Source organism: Ceratotherium simum, chromosome 2, assembly GCF_057802395.1.
Source record: "Ceratotherium simum simum isolate JZ-2026a chromosome 2, ASM5780239v1, whole genome shotgun sequence".
Taxonomy (NCBI): Eukaryota; Metazoa; Chordata; class Mammalia; order Perissodactyla; family Rhinocerotidae; genus Ceratotherium; species Ceratotherium simum.
Genome location: NC_141901.1, coordinates 17872475 through 17897191, shown reverse-complemented (window position 1 = coordinate 17897191; position 24717 = coordinate 17872475). Strand labels below are relative to the sequence as shown.

The following is a 24717-nucleotide window of genomic DNA, read 5'->3' as shown; positions in this document are numbered from 1 at the left end:
ATGCTTCATTAACCTGCACACCTCTGGAAAATGTCAAATAACATTTCATACAGCCCTACACAGCTGCATTGAGCTACCAGGGGCTGTTCTCAGCTGGAACTGACTGCAGACTGGACATAATCACTTGCCTTCACCTAGTAGTTCCTATGTACTTTTTAAAAATTTTGATTTATTTTTTTATGAGGAAGATCAGCCCTGAGCTAACATCTGATGTGAATCCTTTTTTTTTTTTTTTTTTGCTGAGGAAGATTGGCCCTGAGCTAACATCCGTGCCCATCTTCCTCTATTTTATATGGGATGCCACCACAGCATGGCTTGACAAGCGGTGCTTCGGTGTGCACCTGGGATCCGAACCTGCAAACTCCGGGCCACCGCAGCAGAGTGCATGCACTTAACTGCTTGCACCACCGCGCAGGCCCTAGTAGTTCCTATGTACTTGTCAAATTATAGCCCCAAGTCTTCCGTTCCTTGAAGACAGTAGATAGATATTTATAAATTTATAAAGCACAACTTCTGTTTTTTCTTTTAAGGAAGTTAGAAAGCAATGAGATTTAAAAAATAATCTTCTAAGAAATTTCATCTAATTGTAACAATCTTCTTGCTGGAGAAGTATAATAATAATAAAAGAAAAGCTAGAAGAAAAGTGAGAAGAGATCAGAGTACCTTCCTAAGTGCCAGCCAACGAGAATAGTGTAGGGTACAAGGTAGACACAGTCCCTGTCCTATGGCGCTTACAGGCTGTGTCTTCCCATATAAGGAGAGGTGTGTGTGACAGACACAAAGTGTCTTCTAGAAGCGCTTGGGGGCCAACTAGTCTTTCATACTTAACTTCCATTATAAGGTGGTGTCAATGATTGATAAGGGCTGACTTTATTTTTTTATTTTTGGTGAGGAAGATGGGCCCAGAGCTAACATCTGTTGCCAATCTTCCTCTTTGCTTGAGGAAGATTGTTCTTGAGCTAACATCTGTGTCAATCTTTCTCTATTTTTTGTATGTGGGATGTTGCCACTGCATGGCTTGATGAGCGATGTGTAGGTCTGTGCCTAGGATTCAAACCCATGAACCCTAGGCCACCGAAGCAGAGCGTGTGAACTTAACCACTAGGCCACCAGGCCGGCCCCAGGGCTGACTTATTTTTGATGAGTGACTTATTTTGAAGCAATTGGAACATCTAGTCAACAGTGTTATGCTTTTGTGATGCGGGGTGGGGTGGGGTGGGGTGGGACGGAGTGGGGGTTTCTTAGCGGAATAGAGTAAAATGTGAGAGGTGGAGGGAAAGAAGCAGTACTTACTCTTTATCCCTGTCACGGCAGGAATGTGATAGTAATAAAATGGCAATGCAGGGGCAGCGGCAGCCACCTCCTTTAGGAAATTAATCAGGACATCTGAAAGAACAGCAGGAAAAGTCATAGTGTGAACAAGTGTAAAACACTGCCTTTCCCTGGTAAAAAATGAACCATCTAATGAAATGCAACCATGCTTTATGGAAGCTGAAAATTCTTGACTACCCTTACCATCCCCGGACCTTGCAACTGCAATGTCTTTGCAACTCACTTCACTCAAAGTTTTATTTTCCTTTCTGTAGAAAGGCCAAAATAGTATGATCACTTTCCTACCATACTATAATTTTATTTATTTATTTATTTTTTTTCCCCAAAGCCCCAGTAGATAGTTGTATGTCACAGCTGCACGTCCTTCTAGTTGCTGTACATGGGACACGGCCTCAGCATGGCCGGAGAAGCGCTGCATCGGTGCACGCCCGGGATCCGAACCCGGGTCGCCAGCAGCAGAGCGCGCGCACTTAACTGATGAGCCACGGGGCCGGCCTTTTCCTATCATACTAAAGTGCTATTAAAAAACTGATGCAGAGGATTCTGGGAAGATGGCAGTGTAGGAGGACTCTGAACTCATCTCCTCCCACGGACACAACAAATCTACAACTCCCTGTGGAACCATTTCCTCTGAGAGAGATCTATAAACTGGATAAATAGAACCCCACAACTAGGGAGAACACTGACAGGGTGAAACGGGCAGAAATACACCTCTGCTGAAGAAAAAACACATCCTAGCCACAGCGCTTCACAGCTGGGGGCAATCTTAAAGCCTTTCTTGGAAGAGTGGGGGGGATCTGAGTGGGAGATCTATGCCACAATAGGCATCCCAGCCTTTGGATTCAGCACAACCGAGACGGGTTCCCATAATACCTGGCTTTGCCATTAAAACCAACAGGGAATACCCACAGAAAAACTATCAAACTTCAGGGAAAGAAAGCCTGCTGTTAAAGGGCCCATGTATAGATTCACGCATTCCGGAAACCAAGACAAAATCACCAGAAAGAAAGGTGCATAGTCCTTTGGTAAAAGAGACTCTCTTGCTAAGCTCTGAGTGCATCTCAGACAGGCAGGAGGCAGCTGGGCCCACCTCCCCAGGACTGAAACACTGGCGGCAGCGATTATTGTGACCTAATAGGGCTGTTGTGCTGACACAGATGCTGGCAGACACCACTGGATTTCCTCCTCTGGCCTGTTAGCACAGGGATTTGCCCTGCCCACTAGAGCACCGATTTAATCCAGCACAGCCAGGGCAGGTAGCCTGCCCGAGGAACTGGCCCTGCCCACCAGCAAGCCTGTGGGCCCACCTAGGTGAGGTGTGTGGGACTCCACAGCAGGGTGAGTGGGTCTATCTTGGTGGGGTGTACGTGAAGGGCAGGCCTACGTTGGCACGGTCTGTGGGCCTGGGGGCAGTGGGGCACATTGTCCACAGCAGACTTGTGTGCTGCCAATCTCAAACAGCCACACAAGAGATCTGCCCCTCCTTCCAATGCCTCAAACCCCATTGTGTGCTGCCATGCCTGAGGCCAGCCACACTCATGTGTGCTCCTGAGAGAGCCAACAACAGCCCAGCGCTGCAGGGAGCCTCACAAGAGGCCAGCAGCCATTGTGAGTCCCTGAGCCTAGCAACCAGCCACACTGAGGGCCTGACTCACTTAACAGTAAAACAGCAGCAGTTGTGTGCTATCAGACCTTATAGCCAGCCATGCAGGAGCTTGCCCAGCTCAATAAGGTGACTAAAGTGACCACAGCAGTCATACACAGCTGAGCCTTACAACCAGCTACACGGGGGGCAGCCTAGCCTACCCGTGTGCCCACAGAAAGAGCAACCCTGCCACAACAGAAGGGCACACGTAGCCCACACAGGGGACACTCCTGGAACATTTGGAACTGGTGATGAGATGGAAGCACACTGCTGGCCCCCATAAGGCATCTCTTACATAAGGCCAAATTTCCAAGATTATGAGATGTAGCTGATATACTTAATACATAGATATAAACACAGAGAAATAGGCAAAATGAGGAGATAAAGGAATATGTTCCAAATAAGGGAACAGGACAAATCCTCAGAAAAAGAACTAAAAGAAATAGCGATAAACAATCTACCTGATAAAGAGTACAAACTAACAGTCATAAGAATGCTCAATGAACTTGGGAGAAGAATAGATGAACACAGTGAGAACTTCAACAAAGAACTGAAAAACATAAAGAACCAATCAGAAATGAAGAATACAATAACGGAAATGAAAAATTCATTAGAAGGAATCAACAGCAGAGCAGATGACAGAAGAATGGATCAGTGAGCTAGATGAAAGAGCAGAGGAAATCACCCAAGCTGAACAGAAAAAAGAATTAAAAAGAAAGAGGATAGTCTAAGGGACCTCTGGGACATCAAACATACTAAAATCCATATTATAGGTGTCACAGAAGGAGATGAGAGAGACAAAGGGGCAGAGAACCTATTTGAAGAAATAATAGCCGAAAACTTCCCTAACCTAAGGAAGCAAACAGACATCCAGGTACCAGGAGCACAAAGAGCACCAAACAAGAAGAACCCAAAGAGGCCCACACCAAGACACATTATAATTAAAAATGGCAAGAATTAAAGAGAGAATCCTAAAAGCTGCAAGAGAAAGGCAACAAGTTACATACAAACGAAACCCCATAAGGCTATATCAGCTGACTTCTTAGCAGAAACCTTACAGGCTAGAAGGGAGTGGCAAAACATATTCAAAGTGCTGCAAGGAAAAAACCTAGTCAAGAATATTCTTCCCAGCAAGCTTATCATTCAGAACAGAAGGAGAGATAAAGAGTTTTCCAGACAAGCAAAAACTACAGAAGTTTATCACCACTAAACTGGCCTTATAAGAAATGCTAAAGGGATTTAAGTGGAAAAGAAAAGACCACAAATAGGAATAAGAAAATTATCAAAGAAAAAAAATCACTGGTAAAGGCAAATATACAGTAAAAGTAGTGGAAAAACCACCTATAAAGCTAGTGTGATGGTCAAAAGACAAAAGTACTAAAAATATTTATCTCCATGATAAGAGGTTAAGGGATACACATGCACACATACAAAAATAAGTTAGATATGATATCAAAAACATAAAATGTGGGGGGAGGAGAGTAAAAGTGTAGGGCTTTTAGTAAGAGGTCAAACTTAAGAGACCATCAGTTTAATATAGATTGCTATTTACATAGGTTATTATATATGAACTTCATGGTAATCACAAACCAGAAACCTATTATAAATACACAAAAAATAAAGCAAAAGGAACCCAAACATAATACTAAAGAAAGCCATCAAATCACAAGGGAAGAGACCAAGAGAAGAAGAAAGGAATAGAGAAGAACTACTAAAACACCCAGAAAAAAGTAACAAAATGGCAATAAGTACATACTCATCAATAGCTACTCTAAATGTCAACAGATTAAATGCTCCAATCAAAAGACATAGGGTGGCTGAATGGATAAAAAAATAAGACCCACATATATGCTGCATACAAGAGACATACTTCAGACCTAAAGACACTCACAAAGTGAAAGTGAGCAGATGGAAAAAGATACTCCATGCAAATGGCAATGAAAAGAAAGCTGGGGCAGCAATACTTATATCAGACAAAATAGACTTTAAAACAAAAACTGTAACAAGAGACAAAGAAGGGCACTACATAATGATAAAGGGAACAATCCAACAAGAGGACATGATACTTGTAAATATCTATGCACCTAACATAGGAGCACCTAAACATATAAAGCAATTATTAGCAGACATAATAAAAGGAGAAATTGACAGTAACACAATAATAGTAGAGGGCTTTGACACTCCACTTAAATCAATGGATAGATCATCCAAACAGAAGATCAATAAGGAAACACTGACCTTAAATGACACATTAGACCAGATGGACTTAGTAGATACATGCAGAAGATTCCATCCAAAAACCGAAGAATACACATTCTTTTTGAACGCACATGGAAAAGTTCTCCACGATAGATCACATATTAAGCCACAAAACAAGTCTCAATAAATTTAAGACTGAAATAATACCAAGCATCTTTTCTGACCACAATGACATGAAACTAGACATCAACTACAAGAAAACTGGAAAAGCCACAAATATGTGGAGATTAAACAAAATGCTACTAAACAAGTGTCAATGGAGAAATAAAAATACACCTGGAGGCAAATGAAAATGAAAATATGACATGCCAAAATTCATGGGATATTGCAAAAGCGGTACTAAGAGGGAAGTTTATAGTAATATATGCTTACCTCAAAAACCAAGAAAAATCTCAGATAAACAATCTAACAGTACACCTAAAGGAATCAGAAAAAGAAGAACAAAGAAAGCCCAACATCAGTAGAAGGAAGGAAATAATAAAAATCAGAGCAGAAATAAATGAAATAGGGACTAAAAAAACAATAGAAAAAATCAATGAAACCAAGAGCTGGTTCTTTGAAAAGATAAACAAAATTCACAAACTTTTAGCTAGACTCAAAAAGAAAAAAAGAGAGAAGGCTCAAATAAATAATTCAGAAATGAAAGAGGAGAAATTACAGAGGACACCACAGAAATACAAAGGATTATAAGAGAATACTACAAAAAAAGGCTATATGCCAACAAACTGGATAACCTAGAAGAAAGGGATAGATTCTTAGAATTATACAACCTTCCAGAACTGAATCAAGAAGAAATAGAGAATTTGAACAGACCAATCACTAGTAAGGAGACTGAAACAGTAATCAAAAGCCTCCCAAAAAACAAAAGTCCAGGACCAGATGGCTTCCCTGATGATTTCTACCAAACATACAAAGAAGACTTAATACCTACCCTTCTCAAACTCTTCCAAAAACTGAAGAGGAGAGGAAGCTTCCTAACTCATTCTATGAAGCCGACATTACTCTGATATCAAAACCAGACAAGGACAACACACAAAAAAAGAAAATTACAGGCCAATATCACTGATGAACATCGATGCAAAAATCCTCAACAAAATGCTAGCAAATTGAATGCAACAATACATTAAAAAGATCACACACCATGATCAAGTGGGATTTATTCCAGGGATGCAGGGATGGTTCACCATTCGCAAATCAATCAATGTGATACACCACATTAACAAAATGAAAACTAAAAATCACATGATCATCTCAATAGATGCAGAAAAAGCATCTGACAAGATACAGCATCCATTTATGATAAAAACTCTGAATAAAATGGGTATAGAAGGAAAGTACCTTAACATAATTAAGGTTGTGTATGACAAACCCACAGCTAACATCATACTCAATGGTGAAAAACTGAAAGCTAAGAATGGGAACTAAACAAGTATGCCCACTTTCGCCATTCTTATTAACATAGTATTGGAAGTCCTAGCCAGAGCAATCCGCAAGAAAAAGAAATAAAAGGGGTCCAGATTGGAAAGGAAGAAGTAAAACTGTCACTGTTTGCAGATGACATGATTTTATATATAGAAAACCCTACAGAATCCACCAAAAAACTATTAGACATAATAAAGTTGCAGGGTACAAAATCAACATACAAAAATAAGTTGCATTTCTATACATTCAACAATGAAGGAGCAGAAAGAGAAATTAAGACTACAATCCCATTTACAATCGCAACAAAAAGAATAAAATACCTAGGAGGAAATTTAACCAAAGAGGTGAAAGACTTATACACTAAAAACTATAAAACATTGTTGAAAGAAACTGAAGAAAACACAAAGAAATGGAAAGATATTCTGTGCTCATGGATTGGAAGAATTAACATAGTTAACATGTCCATACTTCCTAAAGCAATGTATAGATTCAATGCAATCCCTATCAAAGTCCCAACATTTTTCATGGAAATAGAACAAAGAATCCTAAAATTTACATGAAACAACAAAAGAGCCCGAATAGCCAAAGTAATTCCGAGAAAAAAGAACAAAGCTGGAGGTATCACATTCCCCAATTTCAAAATATACTACAAAGTTATAGTAATAAAAACAGCATGGGACTGGCACAAAAACAGACACACAGATAATGGAACCCAGAAATAAACCCACACATCTATGGACAGCTAATTTTTGACAAGGGAGCCAAGAACATAAAGTAGAGAAAGGAAAGTCTCTTCAATAAATGGTGTTGGGAAAACTGGACAGCCATGTGCAAAAGAATGAAAGTAGACCATTATCTTACACCATACACAAAAATTAACTCAAAGTGCATTCAAGACTTGAATGTAAGACCTGAAACAATAAAACTCCTAGGAGAAATCACAGGCAGTACGCTCTTCGACATGGGTCTTAGCAGTATCTTTTTGAATATCATGTCTCCCCCGGCAAGGGAAACAAAACTAAAAATAAACAAATGGGCCTACATCAAACTAAAAAGCTTCTGCACAGCAAAGAAAACCAACAACAAAACGAAAAGACAACCTAACAATTGGGAGAAGATATTTGCAAATCATATATCTGATAAGGGGTTAATATCCAAAATATATAAAGAACTCATACAACTCAACAACAAAAAAACAAACAACCCAATTAAAAAGTGGGCAGAGGATATGAACAGACATTTTTCCAAAGAAGATATACAGATGGCCAATGACACAGGAAAAGATTCTCGACATCACTAATCATCAAATCAATGAAACGCAAATCAAAACCACAATGAGATATCACCTCACACCTGTCAGAATGGCTATAATTAACAAGACAAGAAATAATAAGTGTTGGAGAGGATGTAAAGAAAAGGAAACCCTCATACACTGCTGGTGGAAAGGTCAACTGTGCAGCGACTATGGAAAACAGTATGGAGATTCCTCAAAAAATTAAGAATAGAAGCACCACATGACCTAGCTATTCCACTTCTGGGTATTTATCCAAAGAACACAAAAACACGAACACAAAAACACTAATTTGAAAGATATATGCACTCCTATGTTCATTGCAGCGTTATTCACAATCACCACGACTTGGAAACAACCTAAGTGCCCACGAATGGATGAATGGATAAAGAAGATGTGGTATATATACACAATGGAATACTACTCAGCCATAAAAAAAGATGAAATCTTGCTATTTTGTGACAACATGGATGGACCCTGAGGGTATCATGCTAAGCAAAATAAGTCAGATGGAGAAAGCCAAATACTATTTGATGTCACTCACATGTGGAAGATAAAAAGCAAACAACAACAATAACAATAAACAAACACATAGACACAGAGAATAGACTGGTGGTTACCTGAGGGGACGAGGAGAAGGAGGAGGGCAAAAGAGGCAAAGGGGCACATGTGTATGGTGATGGACGGCAATTAGGCTTTGGGTGGTGAATATGACGTAATCTACACAGAAGTCAAAATATAATGATGTACACCTGAAATTTATATAATGTTATAAACCAATGTTACCTCAATAAAAAAAATGAATCTGAAAATGAAACAGCCCCAAAAATCTAATACACTGATTAAAAAACAAAATGGGTGTGAACCTTCCCACATATTAAGAGAAGCTCATGAAATACTCTTATAAAAACCAGAGACCCATCAATAGGGCACTTGCCCTCTCACCCCAGAGGGCAGCTAAGTGTGGTCAGTGAATAAGGACTCTGCATAAGAATCAGAATAATCAAGTTGTAACTGAGAAAATTCTACTATAAAAAGACAAAGAACATCTGTTTAAAGAGGAATGTTATAAGAGTAGTGGCACATCTCATAACAGTCAACCATAGTTTGGTACTTCTCCCTTTTTGGGAGAAATTCAGATACGTCAGAAGAGAGCTCACTCTGGCTTATTGAGGAATTGGGATTTCCTACGTTATCCAATGTGAGCTTCAACTGCAACATTACTGCAGATGATAGATAAATCCAGCAGAATTGCTTACACTTTGGATAGTGGGAGAGAGAATCTTATGTACTTCATCTGAATACTGTGATGATGTATTTTGTCTATGATAAATATTTCTGCCAAAATTATGTACAATTTGCTATTCTATCTTTTGTGAAAGGTAGTCATGTAAAATCTTTTAAAACCACGTGGAAAAAAACTTTTAAAATGTTCCATTCTGGGCCGGCCCCGTGGCTTAGCGGTTGAGTGTGCGGCTCCGCTGCTGGCGGCCCGGGTTCGGATCCCGGGCGCGCACCGACGCACCGCTTCTCCGGCCATGCTGAGGACGCGTCCCACGTGCAGCGGCTGGAAGGATGTGCAGCTATGGCATACAGCTATCTACTTGGGCTTTGGGGAAAAAATAAATAAATAAATAAAATTTAAAAAAAAAAAAAAAAAAAAAAAAAAAAAAAAAAAATGTTCCATTCTAACCTCTTAAAATAGCAGTATTTAAATTACTTATCTATATTAACAACTATTTTCTATCAATAATAGGTGATATCTTACGGTAATTTTGACCCATTATACATTTAGTTATGGATTTATTTAATCATGCATACAAATAACATCTTGTCTGTTTTTAATCATTTTAAAATTTGTATTTCTTTTTTTGCTAATCAAAAGGATGAAAAAGACTCAGCACACTTGGAAACCACAAATAGTTTCTACAGAGGAAGCAGAGGAGAAGGGGAAGGGAGTAACTTGATATTTTGGAAGATAATGGATATTTCTGTGAAAACTCTTTCCAAATTCATCACTCACTCAACCTTCAATAGAATATGTAGTGTCAAAATGCCCATCATTTATGTTGTTCTTTTTTGAGAAAAATGGTCCCACACATTGCCATGTAACCCTGACACTCTGCACAACTGACTGGACAAGGAGTGGACCCCTGACCCAAACACAGGCACCCATAGGTTGACCCAGGGCTTGGTGGATGACTCAATGGGAACTCTTGGCAAGAGTTGAAGCCCTTTAATGGAGTCTTATTTTATGGATCCAGGGAGGCCAAATATTCGGGAGAACCACTGTACCAATTCAACTGCATGCCTCCAGTCCATAAAACTTTACTTTCATGAGTTAAATACAAGCATTTTGAACAAAACCAAAAAGAAGTGGACCACTTGAGGCACTGTGCATTTGGACCTATCTACTTACCTTTGTTCCACGGCTTGAGAAAGAAAGGTGCAATGACAGCGATGCCATCGGCTCCTATTTCTGCTGCGTGTTGTGCCTTTAAAAGAAGAAAGATGACCTTTATGGGTCTGGTCACACTTCTGATGTGTGTGGGTGTGGGTGTTTCCCCACACCAACAAGCAATTCTCCGACACCAGTTGGGTGTCCTACAATTCAACTCAACTCTGACACTACGTACCTGGAGATAGAGTCAGATTCCACAGGTTAAGGACTCAGTCCCACAAGACTACCCTCACCCCTGCCTTCAGATGTCACTCCCGAGCCCAGGTTATCACCTGTGCTTCTGACTGGCTATAGATTGGAGGTTCCAACAACCCCCTCCTTGGGTTGATTAAAATTTGCTAGAGCGGCTTGCCGAACTCAAAAACTGTTTACTTACTGGATCACCGGTTTATTACAAAAGGATATAACTCAGGAACAGCCAGATGGAAGAGATGCATATGGCAAGGTATGTGGAAAGGGTGGGGAGCTTCCATGCCCTCGCCGAGCTCCAGCGTGCCACTTTCCCCAAATCTCCACAGGTTCACCAATCTGGAAGCCCTTTGAAACCTGCCCTTTTGGGCTTCTATGGAAGCTTCATCACACAGGCATGATTGATTAAATCGTGGGCCACTGTCAACTGTTTCAACTTCCAGCTCCAACCCTTCCCCTCCCAGGAGGTTCGGAATTGGGACTGAAAGTTCCAACCCTCTAATTACTTGGTTGGTTCTCCTGGTAACCAGCCCCCAGTCTTAGGTGCTTTCCAAAAGTCACCTCATTAACATAACAAGAGACACCTTTATCGCTCTCATCACAGGAAATTCCAGGGGTTTTAGGAGCTCTGTGCCAGAAATGGGACAAAGACCAAATATACCTTATTATAAATCACATCACAACCATCCTGGAGTAAGTGATTTATTATATTCACCTACAGCTTAGATACTAGAAGTTAGCAACAAACCCTTTAAATTTGCCAACTGATGCACCACTAGAGAGTGGAAAATGAGCCAAATTTAATGATAAATGTCATTACCAGGAAAATCCCAGGTTGCAAAGTAGAGACCCCCAGTGGAGGTGAGCTGTGCATTTAATCTTATTCTTCTTCAGACTTTGTCAGTAGAAAAAAACCTTTGCAGCTCAGGAGACATGAGTGGTTCATTTTGATAGATTATAATGTTAATACAGAAACTTGCAGGTGGAATTTCTCTTCTAATGTTGAACCCACTGGATGATACTGTCTTTCCTGTCCAATGATATCACAGTTATATTTAAAAATTTATATTATGGATTGGGAATGTGGTTGAGAAGAAACAGATTATGTACATCACAGAAGATACATTGCACCACTCTTGTGTTTTCTCAAATTCCCCCACAAAAAATGAACATTTCCTCCTACTGGGCCCTCATAATATTTTTGTCTATTTCAGGTAGAGTACCTAAACCTACCACATGGTAAGAGAGTTGTGTACAGTGACTGTTCTCCAACCAGAATGAGTTCCCTGAGGGCAGGGGTCAGATCTTATTCACTCTGTTGTACAGGTCAATCAGGGTGCTGAGCACATAGCAGGGACTCAGTAGATGATTGTTGATTGTTTCAGAATATGCCCCACTACCTAAAAGGGAAAAACGGCTTTCCTCTGAGACTTCAACTAGTAACATCTGTATCTAATATGCACAAGTAAAATAGGCGAGTCAAAGAGAAGATTGGGATATAGTCTGAAGACCAATCAAGACACTGGGTGTAATTTCATCAACACAGGACTGGAATGTAATATATCTGAATCATTCGTTTAGTATTCTGTTTAGGACAAGAGTTAGAAGGGTAGCCTTAGCCGAAAGTAAGGAAAAAGGAAACACCCAAGAGACAGTTGATGGCAGTGCCCATTCAGGCATCATCCAATGGTCAGTTATGGCTAAGCAGATGCCAATATTATTGTCTCCAATAGACACCAATACTATTATTATAGATTATCCCTGTAGCAGGATTATCCCTACTTTTAGCGCCACTGGGCAATCCTTTTTTAAAATATTAAATTTAAAATTTTTTTTTAAATTGTGATAAAAAAGCACATAAAATTTGCCATCTTAACCATTTTAAAGTGTACAGTTCAATACTGTTATGTACAGTCACACTGTTATGAAACAGATCTCTAGAACTTTTTTATCTTGCAAATCTGAAGCTCTGTACCCCATCAAACAACTCTCCTTTCCCCCTCCCCATAGTCTCTGGTAACCATCATTCTACTTTCTGTTTTGTAAATTTGACTATGTTACATACCTCATATAAGGGGAATCATATAGTATTTGTCTTTTAGTGACTGGCTTATTTCACTTAACATAATGTCCTCAAGGAGGTTCATCCATGTTGTAGCATGTGACAGGATGGACTTCCTTCCTTTGTAAGGCTGAATAATATTCCCTTGTATGTATATACCACATGTTGTTCATCTATTCATCCATCAACAGGCATTTGGGTTGTTGCCACCTCTTGGCTATTGTGAATAGTGCTGCTAACAACATGGGTGGGGACAATCTTTTTGCGTTTCATTTCTCTCTCTCATTCTCCAGGCAGCAATTCTCAATTTTTACCACTCTTCACGTCTGAACCCCTTCTTCCACGTCCTTTATGCCCAGCAGACGGCCTTGCCTTGTACTTCCTAGAGATAACTGAGGTTGGCTCAAGTTCTGCTCCTTACCTGCAAACTTAGCTACATCTATCCCCATCCTTACTTTACTCAGAGGAAGAGGTGCCTCTGTCTCCTAATCAAAGCTCTGCTACAGTAGTTATCGCCTTGGGCTCTTCTCTTCATGGCTCTGTGCCTGCTTCTAGATGGTGGGCGCCCTGAGGTCCCACAGCTTATATTCTCCAGCATAGCATCCGATATATAGCAAAAATGGTACTAACTTCAGCATATAAAAGGAGGCCCATCGAGTGGTGTCTCTCAGATGGACCTATATACATACCAGTTCTTGTGACTCTTTCAAGCTTAGTGCTCCTACGTGAATTACTACCTGATCCAACCTGCAAAAGAGAAAACACTGTGGCATCACTTGAAGTTTACAGTAACACAGAAGGGCTCACTATCTTGGTTTGTGCTGGTTTTAGCAGTTAGCTAATGTCTCATTAATTTCAATCTCAAGATGATTAAATTCTACTATTTAATTAGTCTATTCAAAATTAATGTAATTAGGGATTTAAAAAAAATGTCCAGGGAAAAAAATTGAAGGTTCAACCAAGCAGTAGAATTTTGAAACCAATAAACTAATTAATCAATACACGAATACTTATTTTGACTAAGCATTGTTTTAGATGCTGTATTTGATAGTGACACGTATATGAAGATAAGTATAAAACTGAGATATTTTTGGTTGGAGATAAATATAAGGAGGTTCCTCAAAGAACACAACCAGAAACCAGCCATATGAGAAATGAATTCACTGTAAAAAGCTTTGTCCTATCTTGTAAGTCCTCAGAATTTAGCCATAAGAGAGGTTTTCTCTGACACCCCAATGTTCATCTTTGGGAGGTGCTCCACACAGACCTGTGGGGAGAGGCCACAGTCAGACCATTGTTCTCAGGGTAGGATTAATAAAACTCAGCTGTGAATTCAGTCATCCCAGCGAGTCTTCCTAGTGAGGGACTCTGAATGACAATACGCCTTCCTCGTGGGATGGAGACACCACATTCCTACTTAGGTCCAATCACTGAGTCCTCCAATGATTCTTGACTTGTTACGTCTTAGGTAAAATGGGACCTAGTTGGGAAATGACATGATCAGGTTTGCACTTTCAAAGGATAACAGAAGACTTCTGAAAGGAGAAAAGAAGGCTGACTGACCTGTTTTACCAACAGCTTTCTTGCATGACCTCCTTAAACCTTTCATTACCCCTTCTCCCAGCTTAGGTTAAAACAATCATCCATTCCCTCCTCCGCTCCACCCTGCTGCTAGGCGCTGCTAGAGAAAACCACCCTATGGCTTTAACACAAACTTGTAATTTCCCGATTCAGGAGAACGAGGCTCCAAAAAGCCTTCTGGTTGTCATGACTTACTTCCCTTTCCGATTCTCTGCAGTGGCTACTCCACATCTTGACTATTCTCCTCAAGCTCTAAATTCCACCACAACTCCTTGTTCTTTGCAGATGTCCTCGCTTCCTAGATACCAAAGATAAAGATGCTTTCACACATAGACTCCCTCACTTTTCCTCCTCTTCACCTGTACACTTAGCTATGTCACCATCTATGCTTTCCTCCCGGCTTCTTAGCCGTCTTCTAAAGTTACTCTAACTACTTTTGGTTTTATTTCAAACCTCCCACCAAGACCTTCCATCCAAGGCATCAGTTCTCTACTCTCTTTTAATCTCTTCTCCCATGGCAGTGTCCTTTCAGCAAAGAAACATGCTCAAGACTTCTCCACTTTAAGAAAAGAAACTACCCTTCTTTTAATCTTGTTTCCTCCTCCCTAATCTACTATTCCCTCTCTCCTTCCCTTCACCAGGAAATCTTTTGTGGGAATAAGCTACACTCACTGCCCCCACTTCCACATGTCGGCTGCATTCTACAGCTCACTGCAGTCTGCTTCTGCTACACTAACCCCACCAGCTCCACTCTCTCTCAGGTCATTGGTCACTTTCAATGTGTCAAAACAAGTGGTCTTCTCAGTCCTCCATCTACTGACTTTCATAGCATCTAATAATTATTATAATAAATGTTCAAACAAACTCAGCATCTTCTGCAAATAATTAAAATGAATTCTTGTTTGAATCCTCACCACCACCTTATAAGATAAGTACTACTATTCCTATTTTATAGATGAAGCACAGGGTAGTTAAGTGACTTACCTGAGTTCTCAGAGCTAGTAAGAGGCAGAGCCAGGACCAAACTCAGGCAGTCCAGCTCTACGGTCCTTGCTTGTAATTTCCATGCTACACTGACGCTCTCTGAAACCATTCCTCCTGCAGTGACAGCATTCGCTCCTGACCTCCCTCCTACCCTTCTGAGGGCTGTCTGTTTCTGCCCACTTTGCTGTCCCCCTTCTTTCTAGTGCTTTTCTTAATGTTTATCTTTAACCTTCCTCTTTTCTCACTCTGCCCGTGTCTTTAATCTTTTTGGAAGCAGGATCTGACTGAAAATTAGCCGAAAGCTGATGGATCACCAGAGACTGCTTATGTGGACATGCACTCAAACTTGGCACACAATTTCAGAGTCCCCAAGGTGCTCTGGAGCCATTTATGGATTCCCAAGGTGGTCATGGGCTTCCCACTGACAACCTCTGTTCCTGACTCACTTGGGACTTACCTCCAATCTTTGCCTCCATCTAAGGCAACATCAGTCAATCCCTTCTCTGATCCCTGTTTATCCTATTTATCAGAAGGATCAGAAGGTTAGTTTTCATAACCTGACATCTCTATGGGACAGTAAGCAACCTGATGGCAGAGATCCGTTTTATAACCTCAGTGTCAGAACACAACATAATAGACAACGAATAAAACTTGGTTAATTGAATGTGCTTCATGAACTGATACTGTCCTATTTGTTTAACCATGGCATGAATTGACAGTTATAACAAAAACATATCATTACACTGAGGTTTAGAGGATGCAGAAAGTTCCCTAAGATTACAAGAGGAAGTACCACAAAGAGCATGCTGAGTCATATGCATAGAGATCTGTGAGGGAGAAACAGGCTGACCTAAATGTCAGGCACCCATCCTGAGGAGGGAAGGAGTATGAGTTGCTCAGCAGAAAAGCAAGGAGCGCAGCAGCGTCAGTCACCAGCACCTTCCTCTCTTGTCCCCTCAGCCCAAGGAAAGGTATCCTGAGGAGAATGGCCTGGTAGACAGATAATAAGGGGCAGTTTCGTTTCCAGATGGAACCTCAAGGAGCCAGGTGTGTCTTGCAGCCTGACTGCTCTTGCACACAGAAAGGAAGGGTGCTCCTCTGCCTCAGCTCTTTGCAGAAGTGCGAGGATCCTCGGGTCCCTGCTCATTTTCCCACAAGCTGACCTCGAGCCTGGCCTCTGACCAGGAGGCGGGGAGGCTGTGTCATCCAGGGAAGAGCAGTACTTTACACAGCTCTTGCAGATGAGAGTTTTTTTTTATCCCCGTAGAGCCACTCACTTGTTCCTCCCTTTTGTCACCCACTCTTCTGCGACCCGGCGGCGCTCTGAGACGCTCAGGGATAGGCCTTCTCCTGTTGTGCCATTCACTGTTCCAAACAAAGAGGCAGTCAGTGGGACCAACCAATACCTTCTGCTCCTCCAACGCCAGTGCTGGGAGCACAGGGTCAGAAATCCCTGCTTACGAGGAAGTGACACGGAGAAACATCAGAGGATACAATCTGGGAAGGGAAAATGCCATGTTTCCATTTTCGCCTCAGACTCAGTCTTTTTTCCATCTACACCTTGTCAAAAGCAGCAGGAAGGTTAATTATAACTTGTAATTACAATCTGTCCTGCCATCAGGGACAGAGAGCAAATATGTTGAATGGAGACAGAGAAGACTGCCCACATTTTAGGCAAATCTCCAAACACACCCCCCAGTTCTATATTTGGGTGGGTATTCAATGGCAGGAAAATCATTACCATTGAATACCGGGATGTCGAGGTGGTCATAAGTGGGAGTTACTTATGAGGACAGTGGTGTATACTACAGAACTAAAACCACCTCTGTCTACAGTCTGACACGGTAGTGCTCTAGGACAACTCATTTTTTTAGTGATAATTCATCAGAAAGCACCAGGATATTAATATTTCTTGCAGCAAGCACCCTTATACATTCACTTATTCTCACAACAACCCAGCAAAGTACAAACGATTCTTCTCATTTACAGATGAAAATATGAGGTTCTGAATCACTAAATAATCTAAGTTTTGATCTAGATCTGTGTGATTCCAAAACTTTCTCTTCTACTACAATCATCTCTTAATAGATCACAGAAAGGATGCAAATGGCACTAGGATATATTACTGGGGCCTAATGCATACAGCAGCACTTTGGATCTCAAAACACTGAGCACTCAATTGGGGTAGAGGAGGAGGGTGGGAGGCGAGGGGGAGTAGGAGAGAGTTTTTATCACTCCTTTGGGGTCTTGAGACAAGTCAAACATGCTCCAGTAGTAGAGATGTTCCTACTTCTTCCCTATACCCAGGGGAGACCTGTGGCCCTTGGAGGAGGAAGAATCTGTCTTCACCCCTATGGCTTAGAACCACTGAGAGGTTCTGTAATCAGATTTCAGTCTTGAATGCAGTCTGGACGCCTTTCCACTGATGTTTTAACCTGATTATGACCACGGTGCCTCCAGCTCTGAAGGGGCCCCTGTTGGCAGGGCAGTAGCTCAGGGCCAAGGTGTAGTGTCCTCAGAATGACAACCAATCCAAAGGGCTGAGTGCCCAGAACACAGCACAAGGGGTAGCTCAATCGCAGGTAAGTATAGTTCTCAGGCTTAAAATGTTCAAGGTCTGATTTGTTTATTTCCACCGTCTACAAAGTAAATGAGGGTAACTGCTAGACCTGGGATTCCTCTGGGCGCTGCACTTAGAGTCTTTCTTTCGCTTACAATAGGAGAGGTCTGGTGAAGAGAGAGTAAAGCCCTTTTTTAAGAGAGAGCAGCCTGGGTTTTGTAGTTACTCTACACCTCCTGGCTGAGTGCACTTGAGCAACCTAAACAATAGATCTGAGCCATAGATTTTCTTCTTTAAATGGGAATAAAAATAATACCTTATCTGTTTTGAAAGCACACTGCCAAATTAGACTATCTCTTGAGGTGCTTTATAGGCTTAAAATGGATGAGTCGACAAATTCACAGATTTTACATAGCTTAGCCACACTCAGTCATAACCTATGACACAACGGTACCGTGACCTCCTGGCTAGTAACAGTTGAGAGCTACTTTGTAAGGACTGAGCTAGAGACAGGTAGAGAAATCTCTAAAGATGACTTACCAAAAACATTCTTCACTCCCTGTTCTTCTACAAGATAATCCACATACTGACCAATGACTGAAAAGTTGATTTCTCTAAAAGACAGGGAAAAAAAAATAGAAAAAATGCATACTTAGTCTTTTTTAGATTATTATTTAACCAATCTCCAAATCTACAAACTCTTCAATCTTGTTAACAGGTTATTAAAAACCACCTAACCAGTTTGTGAAATTCTTAGCCTGCTCTGAATAATGCCTGTTTGTTTTTTTCTCCTGAGTCTGGTGATTTCTGTACTCAGCCACGTCTGTCTCACTTATGTGAGCAAAACACTATTAGTTATCAACAAAGGCTTTACGTTTAAACCTCATCACAAGTAATATTTAAAAAGTAGTTACTTAATCATCTTTTGCCCTTTTTGGAAAGAATGATGGTTGGAGGCATGGTTAAATGAGAATTTAACATTTTCCATTTGTGAGAAACAATCATTTTTTAGGCTTACAAGATAGGAAAATTTGATTTTAATAATTTAAGAATTTTAGCACTTAATATTGATGACAACAAATGGAGGCTTAAATTGTATTTGCTTAAATCGAAGAGGATTAACAGTTGGAAAGGAACTTTGTGTCACGTTGCCTCTCAAAGCGTGGTCTGCAGAACGGCAGCATAGGTATCTGAGAGCATTTGTTAGAAATGCAGAGTCCCAGGCCCCACAGAGACCTACCCAGTCAAAATCTGCATTGTAACAAGATTCTCATGTGATCTGCATGCACTGTGCAGTTTGAATAGCTCTGACCTTGTAAGGATCTGATGCTTAAGGCAATAAAGGCTCTTTTCCTTAACGTCATATTGATTTTAAAATCTGGAAACTGACTCACACATAAATCATATAAAACGACCTGTTCTCAATCAAAATGCAGGTAGGAAGGACGGGATGGAGAGACAAAATCCAAAGGAAAACTGTGTGGCAAGTCTGTGTTAAATGTTGCAGAACCTGTGGTTACATTGCCAAGAACAGAAAGTACCAGTTGCCTGACGTCTGCATTTTTGTCAATGGGGCCAGAGAATCCTAACTTAATTTTAATCTTATTAACATTCTTTTCATCTTTACTTACTGTATTCCTTAAAAAAACAAACAACAGAAAAAAATCTGATGCATATAGAAAAGAAAGACATCAAAGGGTATTTGTCAAAGGGAATGGGGCAATAGAGATAAAGCAAAGACTGCACAGGCAATCACTGCCCACAACACACAAATGACAACTAGTCGGAGCCTGCCACTTGGGAAAACGTGTGCTTTCATGTAGTTAGAAGGCCCCCAAGGGGAGCAGGCTCCCTCCGTAATGGCTCATGTCCCAGTATCATAACATCGCCCCTCCCTGTCCCACTTGTTCAAATGCCAAATCCTGGCCTCTCAGTCTTGCTAAGCAGGGAGGCTCCCTGAATGCGTGACAGGAACAAATTCAGGTTGTTCTTACCTGAGGGGAGGATGGGGGAGTTAGCTGCCTAGACAATGCACCTCAAGACCCTCATTTAGGTCAGCTTGACCTGCTCGACTTCTTGAAACCTCTCTGCCTCAGACATTTCTGACCACTTGGAACCACACCTTTACGATATAGTCATGCGTTGCTTAACGACAGGGACAAGTTCTGAGAAATGCGTCATTAGGCAATTTCCTGCTGTGCGAACATCACCGAGTGTACTTCTATAAACCCAGATGGTACAGCCTTCTACACACTTAGGCTATATGGTACTAATCTTATGGGACCACCGATGTATATGCGGTCCATCGTTGACCGAAACGTCCTTACATGGCGCATGGCTGTACACCTGCCCCTTGCTGCTTCCATAAGCTCTTCCCCACTTGGGATAAGCTCTGAGATGCAGGAACAATCAGCTGGGGCTTTGTGTGACACTAATTCTGGTTTTGACCAATGATGTCCATCTGCTCATGCCAGCAACCAGGGAACAGCTCTGGCAGACCCAGGAGACTTCTGAATCAGATTGGAAACTGGAAATAAACTCACTGGGCAATAGCCTGTGTCGGGGTCATAGATTCAAACATAGTGGCTCCCGTACAATTTCAATGAAGTCTTGACACCTCCCTGTCCCACCTCGGCCACATCCTCAAAGACACTGAGAGCAGGCCTGGCTTTTTCACCAAGGAGCAGCCTGTAGACCTGTGGATGGTCGAGGCCTGGGAGGCACTGTACTCACTTTGAGGTGCTTCTTCTGGTTTAATCTAATGCTTTCTTATTTGGAAAGGGAAGCTAGAGAGCTTGTTTCCATTTTCAGAAATCCTTAAGAAGAGAAACCAATTTAGTCTGTTAGTGTGTATGTGTGTATCCCCAAAGTGGACTATAAACTCAGGAGGGACCACCCCTGCCAAAGTGGGCCTCTAACGGCCAGTCCAGCACAAGTGCTCAGCATTGCACCCGGCTCCAATTAAATGCTCGATATCATTGCTGTTATTATTCCTCAGTGACAAAAACCGGAAATACCTCACACTCCCAGCACAGCTCACATCTTTATTATTACGAACATCATTTGGTAAACTGTTTATGCCTGCTTTCCAGGCTGCAGCAAGAACTTCCTGAAGGTAAGAACTGTGCCTTTTCTACTTACAATCCCTCGTCTGCACCTACAGCGCAGATGCTCAACAAAGCCTGGTGAAGGAGGCGTGACTCACGAACTTCTGATGATGAAATACCCATGATCTCTCCCTTAAAAGCAGCTTATCCCACACTTGCAGGATGCATTTAAATTTCACTATGATACTAACTGAGTAAAGGAGATAGCAAATATAAATAACTAAAATATTAAGGAAAATATGATGAAGGCTATGACTGAGTTAAAAAGTATATAGGGGTTCAGAAGAAGGACTGATAATTCCAATTAGGAAGGCTGGTAAGGATACTTCGAGGAGGAGTTGGAATAATAAATAGGGTGAAATCCTATGATGCTCCTTTCCTCCGACATTCTTGAGAGCTGCTATTTGTCTGGCCCTCCTCTGGTGTCCTCCTCTTCCCTGGAAGTTGGCTGCACCCTAGACCAGTATGTGAAACCCACAGTTCCTCCTCCTTCCTCAGTGAACTCCACACTATTCTATGGCTTCAGTGGGTAGTGCTTCTGTCTACAACTTCCCCTCCCCCTGCTTTAGGCTTTGCTGGATGACAGCTGTGACAATTTCACTCAGGTTAGGGTGCTAACGGGTGATACGTTATCCCTTCAAGAAAGCACAGTTTGCTGCTTCTTATAAAACGCCCCTAGCCTACAGGAGTGACACTAATGTAGAATTCCAGGGGCAGTGGCAGAGTCACCCAAAAATGTCCCTGGACTTATGGTCTCTTGGAACTACCAAATCCCCTCAGAGAGATCAGAAGTTGATAAGGGATGGCTCCTAAATGTATTCTGTTTGACTTTCACAATGTTAAAATTTTTTTCATGTTAAAAAAAAAAATGACTTTATTTGAAAAGCCAGAAGATCTAACAAGGCCAGGCCCACATTTCCATACAGCACCAACTGGCTGGGAAGAGCAGTGGCTGCCCCCTTTGGAGGCACAGAAGCACCCCAGGTCACCTCAGGGATTTCATGTCCCTGCCTGACCGGAGGTGCCAGTTTGCAGCCCTTGGCAGAGATGCTCAGTGGCTCCAGTCACAAGCGAGTCCCGTGAAATCACACAGAGCTGTTGCCATATTTGTCACCAAGGCGCCCCAAACAGTAGGGCTCGGGAGGCAACAGGATGATAATTCTCTCTGGGGACTTTGCTTCCTTCCCTATTTTCCCACCCACTCGCCCTCCCCTGGGCATCTGGGTTTATGGTCATTGCTGTAGGCACCGCATCAGTTATCAGGAAGTCACTAGAGAGAATGGAAACAACGAGATTGGATTATTCTTCTCCCCACTGGCTGGCTGCGTGGGGCTTGTTGTTCAGGGAAGTGAGAGGTGGCACAAGCCAGTTCACTTGGAAAGGTTGGACTGGCTTTCCACTGCATCATCTCGTCCTCCATCAGCCCCCAACACATCTAACCACTGGCCACCTCAGGGGAGAGTGGCCCACAACCAAATTCCATGCCTGCTGTGGTCATTCCCATACTTAACCCCAATTTCATGTCTTAATTTTAACTCCCATGGGTTCGGATTCTTAGCCTTAGGTCCATGATTTTTTTTTTATAAAAGTACTTTATTTTTTTTCATATTACAAAAGCTATATAATTTATTTTAGAAAGTACACACAACAAGAAAAGGAAAAAAAAAAACTCACTCAGGATCTCCCTGGAGATTATTACTCAATATTTTTTCACTTAGCATTCCAAATTGAATATTTTCCCACATCTTCAGATATTCTGTTATTATACTGGCTACAGAGCATTTCATGTATGGCCGAACATAATTAATTTAGCTAATCCTCTATTCTTGGACATTTAGTTTACTTCCAATCTACATAAGAGGAGAGAACATTTGTCAAATTATTTTTGCACAAACTGAGGCCCTGAGTGGGTGAACTGTGAAACTGCACGTAGACTCCTCTCTCTTTCCTTAGGGTATAAGGATAACAGAATTTTTCTGACATGGCTTTTCAGAGAAAAATCCCTACTGCTGTTCATTTCCTCTCCCGGCGCATGACACACAGTGAAGGACGTGCACTTTGAGAACAAAGAATCACGGGGACAGGCTCTTTTCGTCACTGGATGATCCCACATGCATATCAGAAAATCTGACGTCCCATCTTTTCGCCTTTTATACATAACTCTCAGCATTCAAAATCAGATGGAAGTTGTGTGTGCTTATGGCAAAATAACTCTTCTTGGCTACTTCAAAACTCCTTCACCAGAGAAGCAAGCAGGGACTGTAACTGCCCCTCCTTGCCAGAGGTAGACAACGTTCTGTTCTGGGAACCTGGGTCATTTAGTCTCCTAACACAGTTAAAAAGACAATAATCTGTACACCTCCAACTCCAGCAGGCCAGAACCTCTCTGACTGGGGTAACAGGTTTGTTTTTACTACAGGGTGTTGTGAAGATTCCTATGGTGAAGTCAAGGGCATTAAAGGGAGAAAACACAACTTTTTTCTTGACATTTGGCCAATCAGAAAATGGACTTTCTAACGACTGTGTACTTGCCTAAATGAAAAAGTGATTTCTTGAAACAACTAAGGAAAGCAAAAGTCTTTTACTCTGGTGCAGAAAAAGACGAGAGTTGGGATGGGTGGAGAAAGCTCTTCCTTTGGAGCTCTGTGGCTAGGCACAAGTGTCTTAATCTTTAGGATCTGGGTTTCATCAACTGCAAAAACAGAGATCACAGCTCTCTCAGAGAGTTGCTGTGAAGATTAAACTGGAACGTGTACATTAAAATGCCAGCACAGTGGCAGACACATAGTGTTTAGCCAATCAGTGTTAGCTTCCTTTCCTCACGAAACAACAAAATTTACCAGACACTGTGACAGACGCTGAAGATACAAAGATAAATAAGATACATGCTCAGTCCTTGTGTATTGCCTGGTACTCAGTAAATATCTGTTGAGTAAGGTTAAGCAGCTCAAAGCCTGCTGGGAGAGACAGACATGTAACAAAGAGTTATCGTAATAATTATCATAAAGAAATAATTCTGATGTAATGTAAAAGGTATGTACAGGGTGCTATGGGATCACAGGGTAGGACTCTATAACTCTTTTCAGGGAAAATGGGGAAGACTCACCAGAGGGTTTTGAAGAGTGAACAGAGGTGTTCAAGTGGAGTAGAGAAAGAGAGGCTGCTGACAGAAAAAGCAGAAGAAACAGAACGCGTACAGGCACAGAGGGAAGAAAGGGTATGAGGTACCTGGGGAAACGAAAAAAAAGGCAGATTGTAAAGGACTACGTCATCCCAGAGAGCCTGGGCTTCAACCTTTAGACCAGTTCATCTCAGACTTTAACGTGCTAAAGAATCATCTGGGGACATTGTTAAGATGCAGGTTCTGGTTCAGTGGTATGTAGTACGGCCTGAGATTCTGCACGTCTAGCAAGTTCCTAAGTGATGTTGGAGCAAATGGCCCATACCACACAATGAGTAGCTAGGCTTAGACAAAAGGGAGTCAACAGAAATTCTTAAAGAGGAGAGTGACATGATTAGATTTATTTACAAGGATGCTCACTGGGCTACAGTGTGGAGGATGGACTGGAGTTACAGGGACTTTATACATTGGTACTTCATGGGGATCACCACAATATCCCTAATGACGATACTAAAGGACTGCAGACTCTCAGAATTCAAATGGGCCTTAGAGATAACGTGGCTGAAGTCCTCTGCAGAATATGAAAGGGAACTTTTAAAAGGTGACAAGACCTCCCCAGGGTCAGACAACTAGTTGGCGGCAAAGCTGGGGGTCAAGAAGGCAGACACTCTAACTAAAATTCATTAACCACGTTCTTTCTGCC

At 41.7% G+C, this 24717-nt stretch overlaps 1 protein-coding gene across 3 annotated transcripts in view; it reads right to left on the bottom strand.

Annotated features, from left to right (window-relative positions):
- NPL (N-acetylneuraminate pyruvate lyase) overlaps positions 1-24717 on the bottom strand; it is a 41750-nt gene that overhangs the window by 10731 nt on the left and 6302 nt on the right. For all 3 annotated transcript variants that reach the window (XM_014783366.2, XM_087438810.1, XM_087438811.1), the window contains exons 3-7: positions 18327-18400; positions 16504-16591; positions 13351-13408; positions 10369-10444; positions 1294-1386 (exon numbers count right to left, since the gene is read on the bottom strand). In XM_014783366.2, the coding sequence (XP_014638852.1) occupies positions 1294-1386; positions 10369-10444; positions 13351-13408; positions 16504-16591; positions 18327-18400 (389 nt within the window). The remainder of the gene's footprint in view (positions 1-1293; positions 1387-10368; positions 10445-13350; positions 13409-16503; positions 16592-18326; positions 18401-24717) is intronic.